This window comes from Notolepis coatsorum, assembly GCF_963971535.1.
Source record: "Notolepis coatsorum genome assembly, chromosome: 8".
NCBI classification, from domain to species: Eukaryota; Metazoa; Chordata; class Actinopteri; order Aulopiformes; family Paralepididae; genus Notolepis; species Notolepis coatsorum.
In genome coordinates, this window is record NC_140172.1 from 92,793,097 (window position 1) to 92,816,624 (window position 23,528).

Here is a 23,528-nt window from a genome sequence, read left to right on the forward strand (position 1 = left end):
TGTCAATATTTCTTTTCTTAAATGTTTTTTTCCCAGATCAGATTTTATACCATATGTTATCTTGCACTATTATATGACAATAATAATGTATCTTTCCTCTGTGGCTTTGTATGAGATAAGATGAAATTAGTCATCGTTAGTGGGCAGAACAGCCACTAGCAACAGTTGATAATGTTAGTTAAGTTCAGTGTTATAGTGATAAGCAATGCTACAGTAGGTTAGAGCTGACCACGTACTGTACCACATCTGACATTTAAAAAAATGTACTCATAATTTGAAGGCCTTGCTCAAATCAGGAGCAAAGTAATATATTAGGATATTTTGTATCTCGAAGAATTCCTCTCTTCATTGTCCACTTTCAGCGCCATAGGTCGCTGTTTACTGTTACTGTTGAAAGGCCACCGCTTTAAATAAATGGGAATACGTGGTGGTGTTTAAAGCGCTAAAGCTATATTATAGCTATGGATCTAATAATATAGCCGATTGTCATTGAGTTTCTTCTGGTCAAGATGCAAAAAACAGATAATTCCATCCATACATTCCCGTTTTATACCGTTGTGAATATGAGTGTAGTTTCAGGGCGATCTGGTGTCATTTCCAAAAGGCTACGTAATGGCCGGCAACGTGTATTCTAGTAAACGCGTTATCGTTTCTTCCCTGGACTAGCTACTGTTCTCAAATAAAATTTATATTATCGGTATTATGTTTCATCATGAATGCGTGAAAGGGGGGGGGGGGGTTTGATGCTCTGATCGCCACCAACGGCATACGTTGTGGAGTAACCTTACAGTAACACTTTCGGATCACAATGAAGGCATGCTCGGATCAATGCAAGATTGATACCATATAGGCCTTACCTTGACTAGGATGTACTGCAAAAAGAATATTCCACATGTTGCCAACGTAATCCAGCAATGAACATGAACTGCGACTGCTTGATTCTCGTCGATGCATGTGTTATAAGCGTTTGGCCTGCCCGACTAGTTAGACTCCGCCCGCAGGCCACAGATCGACCGCCACACCAAACCACATTGTTTCAAATGGAGTGCAATAGCAGCCGCAAGGCGGAAGGCGGTGCTATTGGAATTTTGCCATCTCAAACCCATCCCCAGTGATAACACAGGCTCCCGGGATGTTTTATGAATGGAAATATCGAATAAAAGAAATAACGATGAAAACCCGACTATACTATACTCTGGTTTTCAGGGGGTCCTGGCACTCAACGTTCGGCGAGTTAACCCGACTATCATCGGATCCGGCGCTAAAAGTGTTAATGCTAATAGGATCGCCTGTATATTTTCCCCAATGGAGTTTCACTTCCGCGTTTGCTCGATCTGATTGGCCACTGACGTTTCTCTCAGCGCCAATCGCGTTACTCCTAACAAACTGGTTAAGCTTGGCGACTCTTTCGAAGTCGCTCTCTTTCGAAGTTGGTTAAGGTTAGGGTTAAGGTTAGGGTTAGGGTTAGGGTTAGTTGGTTAAGGTTAGGGTTAGGGTTAGTTGGTTAAGGTTAGGGTTAAGGTTAGGGTTAGGGTTAGTTGGTTAAGGTTAGGGTTAGGGTTAGGGTAACAGCCTGCTGGTGCGATTGTTAGGAGTAACGCGATTGGCGCTGAAAAAAACGTCAGTGGCCAATCAGATCGCGCAAACCGAACGCGGAAGTGAAACTCTGTTGGAGAAAATATACACGCAATAGGATCGGCCACACCTGTCTTCTGCACTTCTGTACAGTGCTACACTTAAAGTGTGAAGAAAGGTCTGGGATCTTTTTGTATGTCTTTAAAAAGGAAATTGGGTTTCAAAATATCAATTCATCTTGAGAGTAGAACAGATTTTAAAGGCTGTAAAGAAATGTGCATACTTCGGTCGGATAACACATTCCCGGCAAGCTCCAGACACAACGGGAAAGATTGTGAGGCCATAACTTCTGGGGATCTTCCTGTGGCTTCTGTAAGCTGATGAAATAGAGCAGCAATATTTACTGACACTGCTCACTGCTCAGTGATTTTCCTGAGGGCTAATATCTAGGTTAATGTACAGCTGCTGCCAGGGCTGGACCTAGCCCATTTGGCGTGCTAGGCAAGAATCACCACTGCACCCACTTCCCAAAAGAAACATCGAATGTAAAGTGCACACTAAAGAATAAAAAAAATAAAACAACTTAGCTAACAAACAATAATAATAATAATAATAATAACAACAATAACAAACAATAAAATAATGTGAAAATTTGCTTTCAAAGAAAATGATGTATTGTAAAATATGTTACACATGTTAAATAATCAAAATATAATATGCAAAATAAACTAAACAAAAAATAAATGACTTTTATCAATAGCTGATAGCATTCAACATGATGATCTTGTTGAATGTCTTGTCCAACCAATATTGTTGAAAATGTGCTTCCGAATGCAAACATGGGGAGACAGCTAAGGAGCGGGGAAAGGGAGTTCAAATAAACACCTCTGCCCTGGAAACAGCTCAGCTAACACACCACCAGCACACCTCAGACACACATCGGGTGCAGGAGCAACACACCTCAGACACACAGCAGGTGGAGGAAAAACCTTGATTAGGGGCTTGCTGTTCACAGGTCAATATCCAACATACAAGCACGTTTTCAAGAATGCACTTAACTGAGGGGTGATCTGTCAGACTCTGGAGAAGGCATTCTACCATTCATTCCAAAATACCCACAGCTGTGCGCATTCATTCAGTCTCTACAATTACACGAGAACACCTATTTTCCTGCACATGTTTGTTTTTAGCTCTTTAAATGCCTGGAATGTGTACAGGAAAGAGTCTACCTATTTTTTTTCTACACTTTTGCTTTTTTACTTTTGAACTAGTGTGCTTTTAGCTTGGACTGATTTACTGTAGATGAAATGCACAGAATGCTCAGCCTTCAGGGGATGAAAGAGAATGATACATACATACTGTAACTAGAAAGGTGTGCTCAGTAGAGTGTAAATCTCCTAGTGCCAGATGATTCAGAGACATACATTGTAATTCTTTTTTTTATATATAATTCACGGGAAATTCACTGTATTATTTCACAGATTACTTTTGTTTTACTACTTTAAGTGTAAATGCCATAAAAATACAGTAAATTACCTTTTATCAAAATATTAACCATTAAATAAAGGTTGTAATCTGTAAATGTATTTGATTTTACTGTAATTGACACTAAGTATTTGGCAACCATTGCTGCCAGACATTTACAGTGTTTTTTTACAGTTTTCTCTTTTACAGTGTACAGTAGTCTTAGATCTGTAAAGCATCTATTCAGCTCACATTCATTATCTTTTTGTCAACTGAGGTAATAGTTCATTCTAAAAGGGAAATCAACACCCCCCCCCCCCCCCCCCCCCTCTCTCTCTGTTTTTCAGGCCTATCTGAAGCACTTTTATGGTTACAAGCCAGAGAGACAGAAGAGGGCCGCGGACGACTCCAGTGCAAATCAGACGACTGAATTCAATAGGAAAGTTGAGACGATGCAGCGTTTCTTTGGGCTGCAGGCGAGCGGAGAGCTGACCGGGGAGACTGTAGCCGTCATGAGGAAGCCTCGCTGTGGTCTGTCGGACGTGGAGCCGCACGTAGAGCCGGTCGCGAGGAAGCCTCGCTGCGGTCTGTCAGACGTGGAGCCCTTTGGTCAGACCACGCGCTGGAAGAGGAGAACCCTTAGTTACAGGTAGGGGAACTCTGGACCACCTAGACACCTGTGAGAAACATGTAATAAATGACTCAGTCGAATGGATCCGGTTCATACGATTTATTAACGATTTACATATACGGTAGTCAGAGATATGGTTGAATGGCCCTCATCCTGTGACCAGCTTTGACACGAGGAAGTAAGAGGAAGAATCAGAGAGAGGGGGGCTCCTTTATAGTCAGGAGGGGGAGGGAATGAATGAATGAATGAATGAATGAAAACTTTATTTAACAGATTGCAGAATGGGTACAATACAGTACGGCTCAATACATACAATTGTTAAGGGGATGCAGACCTGAGAAAGACGTTTGTCTTGTTTCCATCAGGGTCCCCCCATCATAAACTGTAGATTTGGGGGAAGGGAGGGGATAAAGACATGTCCTCTCAGGGAAGATGGGACAGAGGGAGGAGACAAGCTCCATATTTCCCCCACACACCACTACAGTAAAGTTCAGACACCAGAGACACATCAAATGATTCACAGACAATAAAATCATAAGCCCGGCAGTTGCTTATACGATGTACAACAATCAATCCATTGCTCTAAATCACAAAAGGGCATTTGATAATGGATTAGCATTTTTGCATTTAACATTTTAGTTGTGTATATTGTATATTTTGTGTGGTCTACCCTGGAGTTTGGTGCTTGGTCTTTTACTCCTTTACTCTTTAGTCTTTACTGTATGAAGCACAATCTCAGGAGGGTCATAAAGAACCAAGCATTTCACTATAATGTATGCACCTTATATGGGGCACCAATGGCTCAGGAGGTACAGTAGAGCGACCCCAGGAGTTCAAAACTTTTAATCCCCATCTGATCCGATCAGATTTGTAAATCCCATTTTTTGTGATCCAGGATCAGACAACTCGGACAGATTTTGTCCCGGTATTTCAAAGCAATCCAGGATAGGATCACCTTGATCCAGATTGAGATTTTTCAAGATTACTAGATCCTGAATATCAGTGCTTTAATCCTACCGATCTCCATCTAGTGGATATGAAAAATAATACAAGGAAGACAAGAGACCACATTGCAGAGACATCTATAATGTCTATTTATATTGTTAAATACATAAAAGACATAAAATCATAATGGAATTCTAATTAACAAAAAGACTCCAACTAGGGTAAAAAAAAAAAAAAACATTCATACAAAGGCAGCTGGATCATCCAGGCTTGCTTTGAGGAGCTGAATTCGAAGTGAGGTTTCAGTTTGCTAACGCCGGCACAGCTGTATTTGTTCTTTGGCCAGACGGATCTGCATCTCTGCCCTCTCCGTTTCACGGCTCAGCAGTGTCTCGTAGGCATCATCTCTCTGCTCTGGGTGTCTGGTGCGCTTGCATCTTCTCTTTCGAGGTGGCTCTTGCAGTGTGTCATCAGGCCTGGCTGAAGGTCCAGCTTCTGCATCCACATGGGTCAGGAGGACGTCGTCTTGAATGGTGTGTGTCACATCAGGTGCATTGACTACCTGAAATGAAAGTTTATCTATATACTTTATCCCCCTTAATAAGATCATGCAAAATCATGCAACTCCTGGAAAATAGTAGTACTATAAGAACAATGACGCTATATAAGAAATATAGCCATTGTAGTACTATGAAAATAGAAATGATAAGATAATAATTGTAGTTATATAGGGACAAGGATAAAATCACACATACCTGCGACTCACCATCCAGTACAACGTTTGGTATTCCATGTAAAGATTATGACTGCTGACCACCAATGATATCAAGTCTGTATATTCTCCCCTTTTATATGGTTTCTTACCGATCTGTGGGTGTTTAGCCTGGCTTTGGTCTTTGGTAGCTTGCTGCTTCAAATTCTTCCACCTCAATCTCACTTGGTCTACCGTCCTCTTGTGTCCAGACCCTGTAGCATTCACATTGTCTGTTATCGCCATCCATATTTCATTCTTTACTTTGGATATTTCTGCTCCACCCTCTGTATTAAAACTACTAACTAAAGAGTCATACTGACACCTTACACTCTCCAGCAGTGATTGGGTCTCAGCAGATGTACAATTAGGCCCCTTTCCATCCATTATTCCACCTCACTGGTTTTGTCAAGAATGGCTTTTTATAGGTCTTGGTTACTGTTTCTCAGTGACATAAGTGACTACAAGCCCTAACAAATCTAGGCTAACAGCTCAATTTGCTCTGCAATAACGTTACAGGTGTGTATTCTAAATGACCAATTACAGAGACTCCTTATTTAGAGACACTGACTGAGGGAACACTAGCATGGCAGGTATTGTTCACCTCCACCATGCTGGAAGGAGAGGTTACCGCCAAATGGTCTATACCGAGCATCCCAAACCTCTTCAGCAATACACAACAGATGAACTTTATGCACGTTTTCGCTTTGGACTTGCTGACATTAGCTACAGTACATTGTAGATCTTGTTAGGCCACAGCTGCAACACAGAACCCTATGGAGTCATGCTCCGACTGTGGAAGAACAGATCCTCATTGCTCTGTGCTTCTATGGATCTGGAGCATTCTACCAAGTCATAGGTGACAGTGTGGGAGTCCACAAAACTCATGTTGGTGAAGTGGTAAAAGCTGTGTCCTCCGCATTGGCCAGCCTGGTCAATCACTTTGTTACATTCCCAAATGATGGCCAAATTGTAGTAAGTAAGTAAAGCGCACGTTTTTTCTTTTGGGAAACATGCCCAACACTATTGGGGTGATAGACTGAATCCATGTGCATTTGCTAGCACCTCATCGGAGGGAGTGGGAATTTGTCAACAGGAAGGGGAGACACAGCATCAACATTCAACTTGTGGGAGATGCTGACCTTGCCATCACCAACTGTGATGCACGCATCTTCAGGGAGAGCCGGTTATTCTCTCCAACCCAACAGTTCCAACCCAACAGACCGGATGGCATAATAATAATAATTAATTTAATTTATATAGCGCTTCTCAATAACCCGAAGTCGCTGACAATAGTCGGGAGCAAGAGTACAAACAAAGAAACAAAAGCAAAGAAACAAAAACAAAGAAACAAAACAAAAGGAACATGAGACCATGGGGGGAACAGGGAAGACAGCATGATAGCACAAAAAAGACTGGAGACAGACATCAATCAGGTTGGGGGGGGGGGGGGGGGGCGGGGGGGGGGGGGGTTTATGGGTGGGGGGGGGTTGAAGGCAAGGGAGAACAGGTGGGTTTTGAGGCGAGCTTTGAAGGTGGAGAGTGTAGGGGAGTCTCTGATGGACTGGGGGAGGGAGTTCCAGAGTCGGGGTGCAGTACGAGAGATCTCCAAAGTTTTTAAGCTTGGATGTCGGGACAGTGAGGGAAGCAGTGGAGGAGGACCAGAGGGAACGAGTGGGGCGGTAGGGAAGAAGGAGATCAGTCAGGTAGGGGGGGGCCAGGCTGTGGAGGGCTTTGAAGGTGAGGAGTAGTGTTTTAAAGTTTATGCTGTGTTTGATCGGGAGCCAGTGGAGGGAGTGGAGGACAGGAGTGATGTGTTCGCGGCACCGGGTGTTAGTGAGGAGGCGGGCGGCTGAATTTTGGACCATTTGCAGTTTATGGAGGGAGCGGGAGGTGATACCAGTGAGGAGGGAGTTGCAGTAGTCCAGGCGGGAGGAGATGAAGGCGTGAATGAGGGATTCAGCAGCAGGGGGGGAGAGGCAGTGACGGATTTTTGCGATGTTGCGGAGGTGAAAGTAGGATATTTTTACGATGGAGCGGACGTGGGGGTCAAATGAGAGGGTGGGGTCAAGGAGGACACAGAGGTTTCGGACTAGGGGGGAGGGGGTGATGGTGGAGTCGTTGATGGTGAGTGTGATGGGTCCGGATCTGGTGAGGGTGGTTTTGGTGCCAATGATGAGAAGTTCAGTCTTGTCACTGTTCAGTTTGAGGAAGTTGTGAGTCATCCAAGTTTGGAGTTCGGTGATGCAGGATTCGATGTGACTGAGGGGTGGGCTGTGGGGGGATTGTGTACTGATGTAGATTTGGGTGTCGTCAGCGTAGCAGTGGAAGTTGAGGTGGTATTTACGGATGATGTGACCAAGGGGGAGAATGTAGCAGATGAAGAGCAGGGGGCCAAGGACTGAGCCTTGGGGGACCCCCTGTGTGACTGGGGAGGGGGAGGAGGTGTGGCCGGAGAGGGGGATGAATTGGTGTCTGTCTGTGAGGTAGGAGGAGAACCAGCCAAGTGCTGTGCCCTGTGCAGCCTTTGGAGGAGGATGGAGTGACACACTGTGTCGAAGGCTGCACTGAGATCGAGTAGGATCAGGATGTTGAGGGCACCGGAGTCAGCGGAGATGAGGAGGTCGTTGATAACTTTAACCAGTGCAGTTTCGGTGCTGTGAGCGGGACGGAAGCCAGACTGAAGGGGTTCATAGAGGGTGTTGGACTGTAGATGGGAGTGGAGTTGGGAGGCAGCAATGCGTTCCAATGCGTAGGTGACAGTGCCTACCCACTCCTACCATAGTTGATGACACCTTTTCCCACAGCAAACACACCCTCACAGACACGCTACAATAGTGCACACGGAAAAACAAGGTGTGCCATTGAGCGTCTGAATGGGATTCTGAAGAGGCGCCTTATTTTTCACCAGACAGCACGGACTTTCAGCGGCGAGGAGTAACACGTGGGAGGCTCACGCTGCCCCTGATACTTCCTGTCTCTGCTGTACAGGCGTCACCCAACCGACCTGTAGGAGTCGCTGTCCACAATGTCCAATCCCCACCCATCGACTTTCCACCCACTACCTCTGCCAATTGAGATAGTATGACGACTGGCCCAAGCCGCAGGCAATGCTGACTCGGGGAGTCGAGACCGGAGTCTCTTGCATTGGTGACGAGCGCAATCTCCGCTACGCCACCCAGCTGCTGATGGCCTATTATTTGTAGATAATTGTTTGATGATTCGAAATGTAATTTATGATTGATATAATATTTGTTGAGATACTTTTGTGATGATAAACGTATTATTTGGTTGAATGCACTGTTCTGAGAGGTAGGCTAGAGGCCACTGTAAATGTGACAGAAAAAAGTTAATAAAATGTTGCATCCACTGAGCCTACAAACAATGGATTATTTTAATTTACAAACTCTACCATCTTTTTATATTGAAATGTATTTTGAAATGAATTGTATACTATATTTTGTTCTGGTAATCCACTCTAAATCCACCCTTCTACTGGGATCAAGGTAATCCTGATCAAAATGATCCCAATCCTATGTTAAAGTTTTGAACTACGCATTTTGAAGATTTTATCCAGATTGAAGCTAGAATTCGATTACCTGATCTGATCGGATTCCAAAGTGATCCCAATCCTGTTTTTTGGTTTTGAACTACCCATTTGCAGGATTTAATCCAATCCGATAGTCAAAATCTGATCATATCACTTTTGAACTCCTGGGCCCTGGTGATCGGAAGGTTCCCGGTTCGATTTCCGCTTCGATTTCGATTTTTCTGTGTCGAAGTGTCCTTGAGCAAGACACTTAACCCCTTATTGCTCACGATGAGCAGGTTGGCACCTTGCATGCTTGCCTCTGCCATTGGTGAGTGAATGGGTGAATGGGAGGAACAACAATTGTAAAGTGCTTTGCATAAAATCGCTATATAAATGCAGCATTTATGATTTACCATATGAAACAAAACTTGAAGATTGAAAACTTTATTACTACATCACACTGTAATAATGTAAAGGTCCAGTCCGAATACTTTTGTGATCTTTATTTCAAGCTGTCAAGTGCAATACAGGTCCAATGCAACACACAGCTGTTACTCATTATCCTACCTACTGTAAGTAGGAGCCTCCTAGGACCCTGCAGGTGAAGGTCTGACTGCCTGAATGAAAAGTAACCCACATTATAACAATCACTATGATCTATTATCTGAGAGAAAGTTGAATCGTATGCCTCTGTACTGTTCCTGATTCCGATGTAGTGGGGCCTGGCTCTTCTGCTATCAAGGCACTTGTATGGAAATAACTGGCAAGTTAGCAAGCTACGTATGTTCATTCTTTCCTGGCAGCTGGGTGACATCTCTCTGCCTGTCCCTCAGAATCTCCAGCTACAGCCCGACCATCAGGGCGTCCCAGACAAGGAGAGCCTTCAGGGCAGCATGGAAGATCTGGGCTGAGGTTACCCCCATCCGCTTCCACAAGAGGAGCAGGAGGGATGCTGACATTGTCATCTCCTTCCACAGTGGCGGTGAGGTCTATGGTGACCAAATGTGTCCACACATCACTGTGAACTGAGACGGTTATCTGTGCAATGATCCTGAGGTTTACATTATTAAAGGAACACGCCAACTTTTTGGGAAATTCATCACCTCAGAAGCCCAGTTTTTCAAAAAACAACATGGCTTTTGAGGTGATGAAATCACTGCGCCCAGGCAGCAGTGGTTCGGCCAAAAATAGTTCAGAGTATACCGTAATTTTCGGACTATAAGCCGCGCCTTTCCCCCCCATTTTTCGACCCTGCGGCTTATATAACGGTGCGGCTTATATGTGACTCGACGTGACCAAACCCAAAAATGTAAAAATCTAAATATTGCTTTTTTGACTGCATTGAAATGTTATTTATCTGTTCCCTTATTTGCTAAACTTAATACAACTTGTAAATGAGTTAATTCTTGTTATTTGTCCGACAGTATTGTGTCCCAATGCTAATTACATATGGTAATTAAACATTAAAATACCTGCGGCTTATAGTCCAGTGCGGCTTATATATGTACACATCATTCAATTTAGCTGCTGCGGCTTATATTCAGGTGCGGCTTATAGTGCGAAAATTACGGTATATCTGCTTAGAAAACGAAAATGTCAATTTCTTTGTTTTTTTTACGTGGTAAATACACAGGTTACAACATGTTTATAGGAACATTTTGGAGTTGTATTTGGAGTGTATTTTGTGACTGTTGGGAACTAGGCTACACTGGTACACCTACTTCCAGTGAATGACACTAAGCTAGGCTAACGGTGTTCCCTAAGCCTAATGCATGCACAGAGAAGAAAGGGGTATGTATCTGCTTGTCTAACTCCAGGGTAGATGGCAAATAAGCTAATTTCCCAAAAAGTTGGCGTGTTCCTTTAAGGAAGGGATCAAATCAACAGTTGTAACAACGTCTCTCCCAAAGACAACACATGAAAGCATTAAAACACAGCATGGTCTTTAATTGATTTGATTTGATTTGATTTGATTTTTATTTAGTACATACAATTTATACAAAAGTATAAAAACAAGGGGTACAAGGATAACATGTGAAAGTCTGTCGACTTGTTTCCAACATGGTCCCAAGAAGAATACAATAAATCACAAAGAAAGAGTTAAGAAGATAAGATAGATACAACAAGTAGATAAAATAGACAACACAATTTTCTGAAAGAGCCTCATTGCATATTTAAACATTTCTTTCTTTCTTTTTCTTTGTGGCAGACCATGACGATGGCTCCCCTTTTGATGGAAAAGGGGGCATCCTGGCCCACGCCTTCATGCCTGAGTTTGGACTCGGAGGGGATGTCCACTTCGATGTGGCGGAAGACTGGACCTTCAATGCCACCGGTAGGCTACTAGTACCAGAAATTACTCAAGACTGAAAATGTTGAACTGCTCTAATATTTTCAAATAGCTCATTTGCACTCTGACGAAAAGATTCAGCAACTACAGTATGCCTCCACGTTTTGCATTGTGCATTTCTGAACTGTATTAACTTTTACTATGCTAACTTAAAAACGTAAACTAGTGTTAATGACCACTAGTTTATAAGGATGTATCCACGGCTTCTCAGTTACAGTGGGTGACAATATTGTCACAAGGAAAGATGAAATTACCTACCTGGGTTCCATCCTAGAGGCTAATCTTTCCTGTGACAAAATGGCATCCAATGTAATAAAAAAAAGTCAACCAACGAACTCGATTCTTGTACCGGATCTCCTCTCTGGTAAACAAGAATACCCAGAAGACTCTGGCTGGAGCACTCATTCAAGGGTACTACGACTATGCTTGCATCTCATGGTACCAAAGCACCTCAAAGGCACTAAAAACCAAATTACAAACATCTCAAAACAAACTAGTCAGACTACTGCTTGACCTGACTTCTAGAACTCACCTCACCCCTGCCCACTTTGACAACCTAGGATGGCTTAGAGTAGACGACAGAGTACAGCAACTTGCAATGGGCCTGGTCTACAAGATACACTACACGACCAAGGTACCCATGTACATGTCAAAATACTTCCCAAAGGTCAGTGAATACCACGATCACAACACCAGAGGGAGCTCCACAAATCATGTTAAACCCAGATTCAGCTCAAACAAGGGACTAAACACGTTTCGCAATTATGCCACATCAATGTGGAACGCCCTACCCAAAGCTGTAAAGGAATGTGAATCACTACCCACTTTCAAAAACACTCTCAAAGAACACCTACGGGAGACTGCATTTCAAAACTGGCCCCTACAAATGTCCTAACCCAGTTGTACAGTAAATGACCAAGTATGGCTTTGTCAGTATTCCAATGTACAGTGTCTGTGAGGTTTGGTCCGCTCCCCACCCACTCGCTCCGTTCCTTTAAGGTATTTTGTTAATTAATTGCATTCCCCGCCACACGCTTCTTTCCTGTAAGATGCCGTGTTGATTGGTGCTCTTCCCACCACACGCTTCTGGAGCAATGATCAATTTCATCCCGCAGCTGTCACAGCTTGTCATCAGCGCCCTGTGGCTTTATATACCCTGATTCCCCTAGTATCGATGTTGGATCGTTTTGAATATTCCCTGCATCTGCCTGTCTTTCCCGTCGCTGTTCCCTGTCTGTTGCTCCCCAGGACTTTCTACCCGGGCCAACATTCCACTTGAGGACCTAGTGAGGCCATTGGAGGTATTCGCATTGGACCAACACCGCCTGGCTGACATCACTCAACGCACTTGCCCTGTCCTGCTCACCATTGCTGGTAACCACGTTGAGAGACTCCAGTTCCTTATCACCAGATCCCCTCTTGTCCCAGTAGTCCTGGGCCGGCCCTGGCTCGCGCTGCACGAGCCCCACATCGCCTGGTCCTCCGGTACCATCAAGGGTTGGAGCTCCTCCTGTCATGCCCAGTGTCTTCAGGCGGCGTCCTGTCCCCCGCCCCGGAGATCCGTTGGTGAGCCGCCTCCGGACCTCTCGACCATACCCCCCGAGTACCACAACCTCATGGAGGTTTTCAGTAAGTCCAGGGCTCAGTCCCTTCCGCCTCACCGGCCTTACGACTGTGCCATCGACCTCCGCTCAGGGGCTCCCCTTCCCGGCAGCCGCCTCTACAGTCTGACCGTCCCGGAGAAGGCAGCGATGGATCAATACATCTCTGAGTCCTTGGAAGCAGGACTCATTCGGCCTTCCTCCTCTCCTGTGGCGGCCGGTTTCTTCTTTGTTGGGAAGAAGGACGGAGACCTTCGACCCTGCATCGACTATCGCCAGCTCAACGAGATCACCATTAAGAACAAGTATCCTCTACCTCTCATGAACTCCACCTTCGAGCCTCTCACCCAGGCTACCGTCTTTACCAAGCTGGACCTCCGGAGTGCCTACCATCTAGTCCGTATCCGAGAGGGCGATGAATGGAAGACCGCCTTCAAGACTCCCAGGGGCCACCTGGTGATGCCGTTCGGCCTCACCAACGCTCCGGCGGTATTCCAGGTGCTCATGAACGACGTCCTTCGTGACATGCTGGAGGAGTTTGTGGTAGTATACCTAGACGACATCCTCATCTTCTCCAAGACCCTCGAGGAACACATCCAGCATGTCCGCCGTGTGCTGGAGCGCCTCCTCCACAATCGGCTCTTCGTCAAGGCGGAGAAGTGCCGATTCCACTCCGACTCCGTCGATTACCTGGGCTTCATCGTGGAGAAAGGCTTGACCCGAGCTGATCCTCGCAAGATCCAGGCCGTGGAGGAATGGCCGGAACCCACCTCTCGGAAGGAGTTACAGAGCTTCCTCGGGTTCGCCAACTTCTACCGAAGGTTCATCCGGAACTACAGTCAAGTGGCGGAACCGCTTACCAGACTGACCTCTCCCGCCCTGCCGTTCGACTGGTCCCCAGCGGCGTGTGCTGCGTTCCGCTCCCTCAAGAAGAGGTTCACTTCCGCCCCGATCTTGCTCCATCCAGACCCCAAGAGACAGTTCATCGTTGAGGTGGACGCCTCGGATACTGGACTGGGAGCTATCTTATCCCAGCGGTCAGCAACGGACCAGAAGGTACATCCGTGCGCCTTCTACTCGCGTCGGTTCCTCCCTGCCGAGAGGAACTATGACATCGGCAATCAGGAGCTGCTGGCGGTTGTGGCTGCCTTGGAGGAGTGGCGTCATTGGCTAGAGGGGGCCGAGGAGCCGTTTACCATTTGGACGGACCACAAGAACCTGACGTACATCCGTGCTTCCAAGCGCCTCAATGGCCGGCAGGCAAGATGGGCCAGCTTCCTCAGTCGGTTCGCCTTCTCGCTGACGTTTCGCCCTGGTTCCCGCAACACGAAGGCCGACTCCCTGTCCCGGTTACACTCCAAGGGGGCTCCAACCACTGAGGACCCGACTCCCATCCTCACAGAGGCCAGGGTGGTAGGAGTCGTCACGTTGGGCATCGAGGGGGTGGTAAGGCGTGCCCTACGCTTCCATCGCGCTCCAGGCAATGTACCGGTTCATCGTCTCTTCGTCCCCGACTCGGTCCGGTCCTGGGTCCTCCAGTGGGGCCATACCAGCCGGTTCGCCTGCCACCCGGGCGTTCATCGCACGTTCTCCTTCCTGGCTTGTCGATTCTGGTGGCCCACCATGAGGAACGACGTCAAGGAGTTCGTACTGGCCTGCGCAGTCTGCGCCCGCAGCAAGGCCTCCCACCAGGCACCCTCCGGGCTATTACAGCCGCTTCCCATTCCGAGCCGTCCTTGGTCACATGTGGCGCTGGACTTCGTCACGGGTCTTCCCTCCTCCCAGGGGAACACGTGCCTTCTGACCGTGGTGGATCGGTTCAGCAAGGGGGTTCACCTCGTGGCCCTTCCCAAACGGCGGCCGTGACGGCGGACCTCCTGACACACCACGTGTTTCGCCTCCATGGTTTTCCCCAGGACGTCGTCTCGGACCGGGGGCCCCAGTTCACTTCCCAGGTATGGCGGGCTTTTTGCAAGAGATTGGGGGCAACGGTCAGTCTTTCCTCTGGTTATCATCCCCAGACTAACGGACAAACGGAGAGGATGAACCAGAGCGTGGAGTCTGCTCTTCGGTGTGTGGCTGCCGAGAGACCAGCTTCATGGAGCCGTTTCCTTCCCTGGGTCGAGTACTCCATCAACTCCATGGTCAGTTCCGCCACCGGCCTCTCACCCTTTGAGGTATCCCTGGGCTACCAACCCCCTCTTTTCCCTGCACAGGAGACGGAGGTGGCAGTTCCCTCCGTACAGGACCACCTCGACCGGTGCCGTCGGGTCTGGGAGATCACCAGGACCGCGCTGCTCCGGTCATCAGAGCGCACCTGTCGTGGGGCTGACCGGCACCGGGTTCCTGCGCCGACGTACCACCCTGGGCAAAGGGTGTGGCTTTCCGCGAGGGACCTCCCACTTCGGTCCTCGGCCAAGAAACTTAACCCCCGGTTCGTCGGACCTTTCGAGGTTCTGAAGGTACTCAGTCCGGCGGCGGTGCGTCTTAAGCTTCCTGCGTCCATGCACATTCACCCCGTTTTCCATGTGTCCCGGGTTAAGCCTGTCTCTCTCAGTCCCCTGATGCCTCCTGCTCCGGAACCACCTCCTCCCAAGATGGTGGACGGTCACCCCCAGTGGCAGGTCCGCCGGTTGATGGGCGTTCGACGGCGGGGTCGGGGGTTCCAGTACCTGGTGGACTGGGAGGGGTACGGTCCGGAGGAACGGAGCTGGGTCTCCCGCCGGCTCATCGTAGATCCCGGCCTGATCACCGACTTCCATCGTGCCCATCCGGGCGAGCCGGGTCGGCCTGGTCGCCGGGTGGCTCCCGTGGAGGGGGGGGTACTGTGAGGTTTGGTCCGCTCCCCACCCACTCGCTCCGTTCCTTTAAGGTATTTTGTTAATTAATTGCATTCCCCGCCACACGCTTCTTTCCTGTAAGATGCTGTGTTGATTGGTGCTCTTCCCACCACACGCTTCTGGAGCAATGATCAATTTCATCCCGCAGCTGTCACAGCTTGTCATCAGCGCCCTGTGGCTTTATATACCCTGATTCCCCTAGTATCGATGTTGGATCGTTTTGAATATTCCCTGCATCTGCCTGTCTTTCCCGTCGCTGTTCCCTGTCTGTTGCTCCCCAGGACTTTCGTGAAGTATCCCTGTGGAGAACCTGATTCCCCGTACGAAGCTGCGCCTCGTTTATCTGCCCGCTTTACGCGTTGCGCTCTGGTGAGTTTTTGGAAACAGTTCTTTTTGGATCACCCGTTTTTTGTGTGTTTGTGAAACACCGAAGAGATCCTGTTTTTTGTTATACTGTTCTCACCTAATTTTTGTTGTTGGATTTACACTTTGGATTACCGTATTGTTTTTTCTCTGGACTCTGCTAACTGTGTGTATCACACCGAAGATCAAGTCACTTGGATATTTATTTGGATCAGTCACCTCTCTGTTTCTGTTGTGCGCTGGGCTAACTGGGATTTCTCTCTCTCCCTCCGTTTCCACCTGGAGTGTATGCTGGGAGGATCTGCAGAGCGGCTCAGACGTCACAAGCTAATTCCTCACCACCACCTACTGGGAGAATCTGCAGAGCCGCAACATTCTTCACATGCCAGATTCCCCGTTTGTTCTGTTGCTCAACCTAATTCTATCTTGTGACTCTGAGAATAAATACGCCCTTGCTTTGGCTAACTCTGAAACAACTCTCTCTGTGCCGTTGCGCTTGGGGTCGGTTACAAACCCTAACAGTGCCCCCCCCCCCCTACCCCCCCCCCCCCCAACCCCACCCCACCTGACATATTTTGTATCACAAACAGTACTGTATTTGCAAATCTGGTATGTCATAAATGTATAGATGTAGCAGTACTGTCTATCTGTATGTCGTGTGTGTCATATATGTTATGATGAATTGAAAATGGGGGACCCTGATGTAAACAAGATGAAAGTCTTTCTCTGGTCTGCATCCCCTTAACAATTGTATGTATTGAGCTGTACTGTACCCATTCTGCAATCTGTTAATAAACTTTTCAATCAATCAATCAATTCATAAGCAATTGCAACTATGAATCAACAGAAGCCTGTATAGTTAAGTTCTATAATCCCCCCCTCCAGTGGTGTAGTGGTTTTTCAGAGGTGTATATAATAAAAGTTGTATAATTGCCTAAGAATAACTTTACTTTGATGCAGCAAAGATATCGTACAGTGCCAATAATACTGACTTGCTCATCTGATCATCATGTGTGTGTGTGTATGTGTTTAATTTAATTTAAAACCTTTATTTAAACTCTAAATGCAACTGAGGTTTCCCTCATTTACAGTCAGTGGTGCAGTCGTAATATGGGAACTGGTAACACGCCACGCCACGTGCACACGCGCGTGCGGGTACGTGCATGCGCACAGAACTGATTTATACACACGCACACACACACACACACACACACACAAGCGCATATACGCAAGTGCAATCTTTCTATCATACAAGCTCTTCTTGCTCTCTATTTGTGTATTTGTGTGAATGTGCGCGTGGAAAGCTGGTGCGCAGCACAGACGCTTGATTCAATATCATAAGCAGGTAGACCCCCATCACGAATTCCGAGCCACATTAGTATTCACCTCCACTGCCTGTGTCACACAGAATGAAGGGGGAGATGCATTCAGATAGCCAACACCCAGACACTTAGTCTACCTGCGCTTTTTGTTATGTAAAACGGTGGCCGGGTACTTAGTCACAACGAATGGATACAGCGCATTTTTGTGTGCGCGTACACGCGAGTACACATCCGTGCGCGATCGCGCGTACTTCTGCCTCAGTGATCTGGTAACACGACTGCACCACTGTTTACAGTCACATTGAGTGATTGAGCCTACCCACCCAACCACCTCCAATGTGCAGCCCCCCCCCCCCCACATACCCAACCCCACCCAACCTACCCAACCTCCTCCAATGTACAGTTTCTTCCCCCTCAAATGTATTGTATATACTCTCTTTGTAAACTCTTTTTGTACTCATAATCAGTACTGTATATTTGTAGATCTGGTATGTCATAAACTGTCTATCCGTATGTCATGTAGTATGTCATATATTATGATGAATTGAAAATGGGGGACCCTGATGTAAACAAGACGAAAGTCTTTCTCTGGTCTTCATCCCCTTAACAATTGTGTGTGTATTGAGCTGTACTGTATTGTACCCATTCTGCAATCTGTTAATACAATTTTCAATCAATCAATCAATCAATCAATCAAGAAGAAAAGGCATATCAAATCACACAGCACATAAGAAATCACAACAATAAGACAAGTAAGGATAACAATCAATTATTTAAAACATGTACAATTTGATTGACAAAGGTTGGAGACCAAGATTTTAAACTCTGCAACAGAGGGGAGAATCTCAAGCTTTAAGAACTGTTGGAGTTCATTCCATGAGCTATAGGGGCATCATAACAAAATTCAGATTTACCAAGTTCTGAACAAACTCGAGGGACCTCAAGGACCAGCCAGTCATTAGAACAGGGTCTATAGTTACCAAAATTCCATTCCAATAATGATGTTTACAAACATACTGTGTTCGAGCCAATCAACAATACCAACTGAGTCACGTGACTAAGTTGCCCCCTGTGCGAGCTGCTGCGCTAAAAAAGTACAACAGGGCTCTATGGAGAAACCATGACACTCCCCTGACTAAAAGGTGTTTCAAACGAAAACGGCTGGATGTTCACCTTTTACATATAGCTGTGGGATAATGACCCCCCCCCAGTGTTGCGTTGCTCATATCAACACTGGTTGCACGCATCCCAGGTGGCCAAAAAGTTCCGGCCCATTAATGGCCTGTATCCGGCAGGCCGGAAGAAATTAATCTGCCCAAGTCCGGTTACCAGAGTCGGCCAAGTAGGCGGCAATGACTGACTGGCCGATTCCAGCCCGAGTACACTGGGCCAGGTCCGGGGTTGCCGGAAGCGGTGAACGTCCAAAATTGGCGGAATCGGCCCAGTAGGCGGCAATGACTGACTGGCCGATTGCGGCCCGAGTACACTGGGCCATGTCCGGGGTTGACGGAATCGGTGAACGTCCGGTTCCCTAAAGCAGCCCAGATGCGGCCCAAACACACTGGGCCAGGTCTGGTTGCCCGAAGCCTAGCCGACACTGCCAATGCAATGGTACTACACAGTAAATTCCGCAGAGTACATTTGACTCAAACTGAGTAAAGAAATTTTACTCAGTTTGAGTGAAATGTACTCAGCTTGAGTCAGCGGAATTTACTGTGTACCCAGTATTCTGCCAGAGCTACTCCACTATCTGCCTATGACCGTACATTACCGGAAATACAGTAGGAAATGGTTGATTAGTAATACAATGCCACATATTTAAGGACCCTTCCCTTTACCAATTCAGTATTGGCATGTCCCTCATTGAAAAATTCAGAAGTTTACATGCTGTCTCCTACCTCACTGAAATATATTCTCAATGTATGTGCATATTGTACACAATATACATCATTCTGCAGTGAAGCTCAAATATCAAGTAAAGTAACAATGCTACTTTTTCCAGTTAAAAATGACAACTTGAATAGATATTTAAACATTTATTAACAAAGAAATATCACATTAATCACATTAATGACTTTACTGGGCCATTACACCCAAAATGAGGTTTAATCAAATCAACATCACAATAAATCATAGTACAGATAGATTACTCAAATGCACATAAGGAGACTGGTATATATCTCCTCCTCTCTCTCTGGAGATGACCGTAAGCATGAATGATCAGTTTCAAATTTTTTCGACCTATGGTGGTAATTACATTACCTTAAAAAAAAAAACATTTGAATATCCATTATTGCTCATTATGTAAATATACCTACACCAACATACATATAGAATAATGTATTCTCTCTCTCTCTCTGTGAACATTAGTAAACATTTATTACCATAAAACAGGCCTTGAGATAATTAACAAAACATGTAACAAAATAAAATAGTCCATACACCCAACATGGGTGTAAAGAACAAAGTGCAATTAGTCAAAAGTACATTAGTATTAGGTTTGCGGATTGGTCCTTGTGCAAGACTATAGAAGGCGGGGATCTTTGATTAAACACTGCTATCAGAAGAATAGACAGTCAGAATTTTTTTTTTTACTTTTAACTAAGTACATTTAAAAGTAGAAACTTTAGTAGACTTTTACTCGTGTGTTTTACTTGAGTACAATTTTGAGACGGTACCCATACTTTCACTTAAAACTCCCAACATTTTGTGAAATTAGCTTACAGTATTCTCCAGAGAGAGAGAAGAAGATGGATACCAGTCTCCTCTGTGCGTCGAGTAGAAAGCTATCTGGCTGCATGTTAACCTAGCTTAGCACAATGAATGGAAGCGGGCATGACTGGTTAGCCTAGGCATTATCCAACTAACACCTCTCCCGAAGGCTATACACAGTCATGTCCGCTTCCATTCATTGTGCTAAGCCAGATAGATTTCTACTCAATGCAGATACGAGACTGCAGGTATACATCTTCTTGTCTCTCTCTGGAGAAGACTGTAAGCATGAATATGATCAGTTCAAAATGTTGTCTACCTATGGTGGTAATGTTCTTATGTTGGTCCACCATTCCTGAATGAAGTGTAGAGGAAACTAAACAATTTTGTCTTTCAGATCCTTTACTTAGGGATGGCTGGGGGATTTACTGTGTTTGCATGTGTATACGACAGTGGTTTGGTCGGTAGAGCAGTCGTCTTTATCCGGAGGTTCCCGGTTTGATTCCCGCTCCTGGATAGATAGAAAGATAGATAGAGAAAAGTAGGGGGAGGGGACAGATAGTTAGTTCAGGGATGTGATTGTGCCTTAAGAAAAAAACATGAAAATCTTCTAAATGATATATATATTATAAACACTCCATTTGAATGAATGAACACATTTTATTTGTATAGATTGAACTGTTCCCAGGGAAGAGGAAGGTGGGAGAGGAAAGGGACAAAGAAAATGCATCAAATATCTCAGTGTCCCCCTAAAAAATTTTAAGGGGGTCATCGGACCCCTCCCAAGTCATCCTGGCTCAAACACTAACGGTAGGACCTTATCTTTTCTTCTTTGCAACCTGTAACCGCCTCCTCTAGTCTTGCCTACTGTGAAGGGCTGCAGTTGGACTAATGGACTCTTTCACTCTCAAGTCGATTTTGAGAATGAAGGTGGTGACATTTCTCCATCTGCTTCTTGGTTATGTCTAGGTTGGCTTCTGTACCTCATGCTTGAGAGTTTGATGTTTCTACAGAGCGGTACACTGGTGTCACCAGGGTGGAGTTTTCAATACAGTCTTCACTGTGATAAATCAATAAATTGTGATAGTGTAGGCTTTTATAAGTGAAATAATCTGTCTGTAAACAATTATTGGAAAGATTATTTGTGTCATGCACAAAGTAGATGTCCTGACTTGCAAACACTAGTTTGCCAACATGAAATCTGTGGAGTGGTTAAAATGTAGTTTTAATGACTTCAACATTCAGTAAGTATGTAAACATAGACAGACAGACCACAACTTACTAAGAATGAACTTGTCTCAAGGCCCGCTCTCTCCTTCCTCCATCTCTATCTGCTGAGAGCTGAAGCCACCTTTTAGTATAGCGCTCTACATCTGCATCAGATGCACTTTTAGTGCCCGCATTGAGTCTCACGGACCCTAAAAAAAGACAAAGAAACTTCCATTAACTTTTTTTTTAATGCTTTCTTGATACTCATCCAACTATAAGTGTTTTGAGAGTCGGTCAGAGTGATGAAAGGCATTCGATTTACATCTGCTCAGAGCTCAAATAAATCAAGGATGTGATTTTTCCGGCCTGAAAATGTGATCCACGTGAATCCACGTACATTTCCGTGCTAATTCATATTTAAAGTATACAGACATGAATGGTATCAATCTCCTCAACTCTGGTCAAGAAAGAAAATAAGCATATTACCCAAAATGTTGAACTATTCCTTTAGAAGATTAAAAAACCATATAATAATAAAGCAAAACTTACTCAGGAAAACATCTTTAATTGCAAGTGGCTCGAAGGCCTGCTTGCCATTTGCCCCACGCCAGTTAATTTTCTTGGCCAGCTGGTTTGTCACTAGTTTCGCCATAGTCCTCCAAACAGTTTCTTTAACAGTCAATCCCACAGCCATCGCCAAGTAAAGGATCTGAAAGACAAAATTGTTTCGTTTCCTCTACACTTCATTCAGGAGTGGTGGACCAACATAAGAACATTACCACCATAGGTAGACAATTGGAAACTGATCATATTCATGATAGCAAAAAAAAAGAAGAAAAAGCATAAGGCCTAGTACGTAGAAGTAGCCCTAATCATGATCAAGTAACCAAATATATAATAATAAATAGAATGGGAGAAAAAAAGTAGATAAAAAAAAGGGGGCCATAGGTCAAAAGTCTCAGCAAATGTCAATTCCTCAAATATACATTTTCACCTACCAATTTTTGCTTATAAACATCCTCCTGTGCAATGCGCTCATCAAGGGTTCTCAGATCATCCAGGGTGGAAAGTGGTAACATCGTAAATGGAAGGCCATCTGGGACAAGTGTTGCTGCTGCTGCACCATTTTTTTGCAGTAAGGTGTGCATTTCCTTTATCATTTGATTAGTCGTTGCCACAGTAGTTAAAATCTCACGGAGAATAGCTGTAAAAAAACAAACACTTAACAAGTTAATATCTGAGATTTGGAAACACAGTAACATCACTACAATAAACTCAAATCGGTCTACATATAAATCAGAAAATCTGACAGGTTTGTCCAGATTATCTTAATTTGGAGGCCTAACCAAAAGTAAGCATATCTGACTAGGGGCAGGTTGGTGTAGACTGACTAGGGGCATGGTGGTGTAGACTGACTAGGGGCATGGTGGTGTAGACTGACTATGGGCATGGTGGTGTAGACTGACTAGGGGCATGGTGGTGGTGTAGACTGACTAGGGGCATGGTGGTGGTGTAGACTGACTAGGGGCATGGTGGTCATGTAGACTTACTAGGGGCATGGTGGTGGTGTAGACTGACTAGGGGCATGGTGGTGGTGTAGACTGACTAGGGGCATGGTGGTGGTGTAGACTGACTAGGGGCATGGTGGTGGTGTAGACTGACTAGGGGCATGGTGGTGTATACTGACTAGGGGCATGGCGGTGGTGTAGACTGACTAGGGGCATGGTGGTGGTGTAGACTGACTAGGGGCATGGTGGTGTAGACTGACTAGGGGCATGGTGGTGTAGACTGACTAGGGGCATGGTGGTGGTGTAGACTGACTAGGGGCATGGTGGTGGTGTAGACTGACTAGGGGCATGGTGGTGGTGTAGACTGACTAGGGGCAGTTTTCTGTGAAAAAAGAAAGGAAATGCATACACTGTATTGCTGCAACAATTACCAATGTGTTTTACACAAATGGCTAAATAAAGGAATCTGAATCTGAATCTGAATCTGGGGCCTAGGATTTACTAACCTAGACGTGTAGTGTGCTGGTCCAGCTTTAACAAATTATCTCTGTATCTTTTCAATGTAAATAATAAATCAGTAACCAGTATTGTTATGTTAGCGTACTGAGCTGCGGTTAAAGGCCTTAACCACAGGTTAAAGGCCTTAACCACAGTTGTTATGTTAGCTACTGAGCTGCTGGTTAAAGGCCTTAACTAGAGTGTTGTTATGTTAGCTACTGAGCTGC

At 45.5% G+C, this 23,528-nt stretch overlaps 1 protein-coding gene and 1 pseudogene across 2 annotated transcripts in view; both read left to right on the top strand.

Annotated features, from left to right (window-relative positions):
- Positions 1-3,392: 3,392 nt before the first annotated feature.
- Positions 3,393-23,528, top strand: part of LOC311233506 (matrix metalloproteinase-18) — a gene marked incomplete at its 3' end in the record, with an annotated part of 107,396 nt that continues 87,260 nt past the window's right edge. Inside the window, exons 1-3 of the mRNA XM_084320473.1 lie at positions 3,393-3,688; positions 9,732-9,880; positions 11,108-11,233. Coding sequence (XP_084176599.1) covers positions 3,492-3,688; positions 9,732-9,880; positions 11,108-11,233 — 472 coding nt within the window. The 5' untranslated portion in view covers positions 3,393-3,491. The remainder of the gene's footprint in view (positions 3,689-9,731; positions 9,881-11,107; positions 11,234-23,528) is intronic.
- LOC311232896 (putative nuclease HARBI1) lies at positions 5,953-8,204 on the top strand (annotated as a pseudogene). Its single transcript has 2 exons — positions 5,953-6,552; positions 8,174-8,204. The product of its transcript is annotated as a putative nuclease HARBI1 (transcript).